The sequence below is a fragment of the Helobdella robusta genome (genome assembly GCF_000326865.2).
Source record: "Helobdella robusta unplaced genomic scaffold HELROscaffold_22, whole genome shotgun sequence".
Classification (NCBI taxonomy): domain Eukaryota; kingdom Metazoa; phylum Annelida; class Clitellata; order Rhynchobdellida; family Glossiphoniidae; genus Helobdella; species Helobdella robusta.
The window spans coordinates 254,932-261,976 of NW_008704170.1; the positions used below are offsets into that span (position 1 = coordinate 254,932).

At 34.0% G+C, this 7,045-nt stretch overlaps 1 protein-coding gene across 1 annotated transcript; it reads right to left on the bottom strand.

Moving 5' to 3' along the window:
• Nucleotides 1-1,219: 1,219 nt before the first annotated feature.
• Nucleotides 1,220-5,896, bottom strand: HELRODRAFT_185520 (hypothetical protein). The gene is made up of 10 exons (XM_009018541.1): nt 5,839-5,896; nt 5,050-5,090; nt 4,716-4,812; nt 4,113-4,219; nt 3,592-3,676; nt 3,148-3,269; nt 2,779-2,980; nt 2,345-2,455; nt 1,882-2,063; nt 1,220-1,734 (listed from the first exon to the last, which is right to left on the bottom strand). The coding sequence occupies exons 2-10, from the start codon at nt 5,073-5,075 to the stop codon at nt 1,659-1,661; spliced, it is 1,008 nt and encodes a 335-aa protein (XP_009016789.1). The 5' UTR covers nt 5,076-5,090; nt 5,839-5,896; the 3' UTR covers nt 1,220-1,658.
• Nucleotides 5,897-7,045: the final 1,149 nt, after the last annotated feature.

Consider the following 7,045-nt stretch of genomic DNA (forward strand, 5'->3'; position numbering starts at 1 on the left):
CTTTGTTTGTAATATTATTGAAACTTCAATTTATTAATAAATTCATTGATTACTTCATTAATCACAAGTAAAAACTTCAAATTAAAAAAAATACTTTCTAATTCCAGGAAAATTGTTTGAAGGACCACCTGTACACGAGGCTGAAAAAAATCAAGAGGAAAAAACCGACCCCATTGCCCAAACCTCCTCCATTCAAATATTTCATCAACAACTGATTTCAACCTGTCATGAGTACTACGGATTTGTGTTACTTATAAGTACCATTTTGTAGTTTACTACTAAACAATCAAGATACTTTTGAACAGTATATTCCTTTAGTTACAGACTCGACAATGCGATTAATTCTAATGTAAAAATAAATGATGAAATTATAAAAAAAAATTTATCGACATTTAAAATATAATTACAGACTGAAACTTCTAAAACTACTCCGTTCCGGAGATCGTAAGGTCAGCAAGTTGCAACTTGCTGGAGAACATGAATATTTCATATTTTCGACCAAGGTGGTCTTGCCTGGCGGTGACAAATTTCAAAGTAGGGATGAAGAATTAGGAAAGGGTGATGAAGAATTGAAAAATGGGGAAAAATGGTGATGACGAATTAAAAAATAGTGGTGACTAATTAAGAAATAGTGGTGACAGTTTAAGAAATGGTGGTAAAATGGAGATGACAAATTGGGTCCATGACTTTAAGCTATGACCTTCAGTAGTCAATTACAATTAATCTTGGGGCGTGATTAGTTAGTTAGTTGATGTTTGGATAAATTTTAAACAAATTTTAATCAAATGTTGTTGCCTTATTTAACATCGCAGAGCGAACCAAAACCAATTACGTTTCAAGCTGGCATGTTATTTGAGAGATACTATTTCATTTTTTTTCTGTGATTCATCATTGATTACTTCATTAAATCTGTAACACCTGACCTCCGAACTCTTTCATCCATAAGTTTCTTCATAAATAAATATCTGTAGATTCAGGAACACGTAAAGCATTTCCTTCAGTCGTTGAATGTAAACATCTACATCAACCCAATATTTATTCTTTATTATTATCAACTACTGAGTTGCTAACTTAACAAAAAGCAGTCGAACCGTTGAAATCATTTTCTGGTTTTATAATCCGATAGGTATGAAGCTATAGAAACCGCTCGTTTTCGGCTGACAATCACGTTTTTAAATCTTCTGAAGTTAAAAACTACGTGTATTGAGTCGAAAAAAAAAGTTTTGTTGAGTGTTTTTTTTCAAATTTTTATTAACTTTTAACAATTCCCAATCAAAATCCAGCAACAAAACAGATTTTGCAACTGAAAACCGCCTTAATAAAATTATTTGAAAAAATGAGTTAGACACCAAAAGGTAAGAATTGCGTGCCTTCATAACACGATGTGCACTCAAAAAAAATCTCTCTCCTGATCATAGAAATTCATCGGAATCACATTTTAAAAACAATAATATTGTTTACAACGTTCAACCCTAATTAACATAATCATAATATAGCAGTGATGTATAATTATGTAACAATTAATGAAAAAAAAATTATGTCTAGCAAACAACAATCAAACGACACGGCAAAACAACAGATTTATAATAATCGAATTCGATAGCCACGACATTAACATAATTTATGATAATGAGCTGGCTTGATTACACTAGCATAATTTATGCATGATCGACCTTGAATGCATAGTTGATGAGGTCAATGACTCTGTTGCTGTAACCGTACTCATTATCATACCTGCGTGTTGGTATAGAGAAAGCCAAATGATATCAACACGTAAGCAGCAAACTAACACTATCAAAAAACAACAACAACAACATTACAAGTATAACACAGCAACTGCAACAACAATAACAAACAAAACAGTTGCAACAACGAACGAACCATGCCACCAGTTTGACGAAGTGATCATTGAGTGAGATACCAGCACCGGCATCGAATACGCTGCTGTAACTTGAGGTGTTGAAGTCAGTCGAGACCACCTGGTCCTCAGTGTAACCCAAGATTCCCTTCAGGGGACCCTCTGAGGCTGCCTTCACCGCGGCCTTGATCTCATCGTACTTGGCCTAGGGTAGGGGCGAGTCAGTGATGACGACGATGATATTGGTAGAGAAGATGATGATATTAGTGGAAGGGGTGGTGATATTGGTTAAATGATGATATCAGTAGAGAAGATGACAAGATTTGTAGAGATGATGATATCAGTAGATGGTGATATTGGTCTAGATGATGACAACATAGAAAGATTGAGGTTGATTGTAGTGATGATGGGTAGCTTGAAAATGACGAAGACGATTATACTAATAATGAAGATCACTATGATCATAGCACTAAAGACAGAACTAACAGCTTTCTCGAGGCGAGCTGTCAGATCGACGACTGACACGTTGGGGGTCGGCACTCTGAAGGCCATGCCTGTCAACTTACCATTCAAAGCTGGGATGACCTTGCCGACAGCCTGTCAATCATTTTCATTATCACTTCACAACATATTATTATTGTTATTATTATTATTAAACCATTAATACTATTAAATTACTATTATTAATGTTGCTAAAAAAACATTAATCTCATTGATTGCTTTCATGATTGCATTGTGGTTTTAAAACAAGCAAACAGAAACACTTGAGAAAAAATAATACTGCCATTAAAAAACAGCAATGAATACAAAAAATTTCAAATCATTTTCTTAACTCATCACACTCTTCATCCAACAAACTCATTTATATGCACACGCACACACACATGTACGCACATACACACACACACGCTCGCACATACCTTAGCAGCCCCAGTAGATGAAGGGATGATGTTCTGGGCAGCAGTTCTCCCACCCCTCCAATCTTTGTTGGAAGGCCCATCAACGGTTTTCTGGGTGGCAGTGTACGAGTGGATGGTGGTCATCAAGCCCTCGATGATGGTGAACTTGTCGTGGATGACCTTTGCAAGAGGGGCCAGACAGTTGGTGGTGCATGATGCATTACTGTTTGAGATTCATTATTGATGTTATTGTTATGACATTCATTGGCGCTGATGGTAAGCACACATTACGGCAATACAATAACACATCAAAATGTAGCAACAACAAGACAGTACAAGACCATTTGAAACAACAAGACATCACATCGTGGCACCGATCACATCAGCAACCTGATGACATTATATTCCTTCTTGTAGCCATCCTCGTTCACCCCCATAACGAACATGGGGGCATCGGCAGATGGGGCGGATATGACCACCTTCTTGGCGCCACCTTTCAAGTGAGCAGACGCCTGAAGTGGGTGAGATTGTAAGGGTTTGTTTGTTTCCATTGGCAATGGTTATAAGATAATGTAGGATGTTTGGTGTACTACTACAAATGAAATTTTAAGAAGAATTTATCTAATAAAGCAAAAAAGTTGCACTAAAAATTATTATTTACAAGCAAAATACAAAAACAAATCATCAGCAAAATATCAACAACAACAACAAATTATCAACATCTTTATGAAATACAAACAACAGCAACAAAATTAACGACAACGACATTAAAAACAATAACATTAACCACCACAACAACAACAACGACATTGAAAACAACAACAGCAAGAAGACCTTCTCGACGGTGGTGAAGCACCCGGTGGATTCAACGACATACTCCGCACCATCAGCCCCCCATGGAATGGCAGATGGGTCCTTGCTGTGAGTGGTCACAAGAAATTTCAATTTATTAAAATTATTTATATTAAATATTCACCAGGTTTACATAACTAATTGCATTTATAATTCACTATCCAATGTTCTATACTAATATTTGTGAGCATGAACATGTGCAGCAATGAATGACAAGAGAGTCAACAATACTGAAGGAAGAATAACTTATGATTGCCAACAGACCACTGCCTTAATTTTCCTAAGTATAACCATAATTAGCTCCTATTTAAACAGCAAATAGAAAATAAAACAAAATAAGAACACAAGAATACCAAATAAATCAAGAAACATACAAAGAAGCATGTTCAATCCAGCAAACAAACATACACACGCACAAACAACAAAACAAACACACACACACACAAACAACACACAAACAAACAAACAAACAAACAAGCATAGAGGCAAGCCCACAGACAGACCTGTTGTGTACAGAGATGTGGTGTCCGTTGATGATCAACTTCTTTCCATCGTGACCTACCTCACCTTTGAACTTTCCATGGGTGCTGTCATATTTAAACATATACACCTGTTTCAAGGTGGTGAGTGATTATATTCAAGATCAATTAAGAAGGAATGTCAAGGTTGAATGAAGAATTGAAGGTCATCTCAATGTCAAAGTTAATAGTTTCAATGTCATTTGAAGGGCTTTTAATGATGTTTGACAAGTCAAAGCATGTATAGATCAGTTGAAAATTTTATTAGCTGGAGATGAACAGCATGTGAAATGAAAAGAATTACCTATAAATTATCCTGTCAACAGATAAATCTCTCATTCTGTAATATGGCAGAGTATTGCTTATATAACATGAACATAAAACATTGGAAGTAATATTTGCAGGAAATATACACTTGAACATGTCTACACTTGAGTATTATGAAATGAGCTTTAAACAACAATGCATAGAATACAGCAGTGGCAAATATAACAAAGAAAGAGTAGGCAAACAAGGTGATAAACAGACAAACAAGGTGATGAACAGATGAACAAGGTGAAGAACAGGCAAACAAGATGACGAACAAACCATGTATTCGAGGTCGATGAATGGGTCATTGATGGCAACAACCTCCACACCTTTTTCGATTGCAACTCGAACTACCAGACGTCCAATACGACCAAATCTTTTTAATTTTAATTATTATTAAAATGTTGTTAAATGATTTAAACAAAACATTATTAAACCCAAGTTATCTAGCACCAAAAATTCACAACTTTTTAATATTTTATTGAAATTATGAATTGAAAGAAGTCAAAAAAAACTGTGACAGACAAAAATAGAAAAATGCATTTGAGAAGCTTCAGTTTACTGTCCGAGATTCATTTGCAAACATTTTTATAAGTAGATATTCAAAGCTTACCCATTGATTCCAATCTTGGGAGTCATCGTATTTCAAGAGACCTTCAACAAATTTTGTTTATTAAATTAATTTTGATCCAACTTCCTGATTATTTCACAATAACAAAGAACTCAATTACTTGATTAATCTGACAGCCTGGTTAGTTATGGTCATTAATATTAAATATTAAATCAAACAATAAAACGAAATAGGCCATTTTAAAATAAATAAAGAAACATTTAATTAAGCCAAAATGTTGACATATAGATGCACCAACAATGCATCAACATCTTAACATCTATCTTTGAAACAGGGCAGCACTAAGTACAAAGGTTCAAGAAAAGTGTTCGAACATTTTTTTGCAAATTTTTCCAATGCAAAAATCTAATTCTGCACAAGAGGGAAACGTATTTTGAGCTTCAGGTCATTTAAATTTCAAACAGAAGGCCAGCTCTCAACCTTAACTTGACTTTAGCAGCATATGCAGGTCAAGGTCATATTTGAGGACATGTTAAGGATATTGGTTAGAAACTTTATGTAAGTTTTACTTTCTAAACTATTCAAGTTTATAAACTTTAATATTTATTTAAATTGATTGGAGGTCAAAAATAGTTTTAAATTTAAACTAATTACAAAATATAAAGCTTATAAATAAGTTGACAGTCATAAAAATTAAAATCTCAATTTCACAGGAGTGGGCGGTAGCTAACATTATTACGTATTAAAAACTTAAAACACACTGACACCAAATACGACATGATAATTAATTAATAATAAGTTAAACTAAATTTCAATTCAAAATTTTCTCACTTTCGCCGTAAAATAAAATTCGAGGAGCGACGAGATGCGATCGAAGTGTAGGAGCGAGCGAAGCGTAATGTTACCTGCTTATATATGGAAACTGGAATTCACATTTTCACGGAGATGTAACTTTTTTCGGTAATTAGAAACGAATCCTGTAGAGGAACTCGGAAATTTGATTATTGTGGAATTGTGCATGTGCAATACACCATGGAACAGTTAGCTCATTAAGCGGCAAATGAAGGCAAGTGATTAATTTTAATAGATGCTAGACTTCATTTCTTCTCTTGCTTACAATGGAGTGTACAAATTGGAAAGATACGATATGGCGATTCCAGTTTAAAATTCCATGACATGAACACAAGCGTTAAAGCTCTAGTCCTCTAACAAAATTCCGTGCAGAGTATGTAAAACGTACACATACACGTTACACATACACACTCAAAAACGCACAGACACACACTTATGTGTGTTTATCTATTCATCTATGTCTATTTCTAAAAGATGCTGGTCTTCTCTTAATAAAGATATTTTTCTTCAATCTCTTACTGAACCTATTTTTGATACTACCTTATTTTCTGATGTTGATGATTTTGTCTGTGCTTTTAATATCTACATTACTTCTATTCTTGATAAGCTTATTCCTCTTAAATCTTTTACTTATAGGCTCTATTCTCGTAAGGCTCCTTGGTTTGATTATGCTTGTGTAGTAGCCAAGAAAAGTCTTAGAAGACTGGAGAAAGCCTATAGGTTAAATCCATCTAACTCTCTTTATTCTATCTATGAATCTGAATTGATTAATTATAAATATCTACTATTCTCTAAACACTCTACTTTTCTTAGAAATTCTATAACATCTGCTTCAACATCTAAAAATAGGTGGTCTGTTCTATCTGAACTTCTACATAAAAAATCTTCTCACTCATCTTTCTCTGCTCAACAGTTTCATGACTTTTTTGTAAATAAAATTACTTCTTTAAGAACATCTAATTCTAATTTTCCTTCTCATAACTTTACTAAACTTACTACTGAATCTTTCTCTGTATTTACTCCAATAAATCTTTTAGAACTAACTAAAATTATTAATTCTATGTCGTCTACAACCTGTTCTCTAGATCTACTTCCTTCTAATTTACTTAAAGAATTCTCTTCAATATTTTATCCAATCATTCTCAAATTAGTTAATTTATCTCTTTCCACCTCTAAATTCCTACTC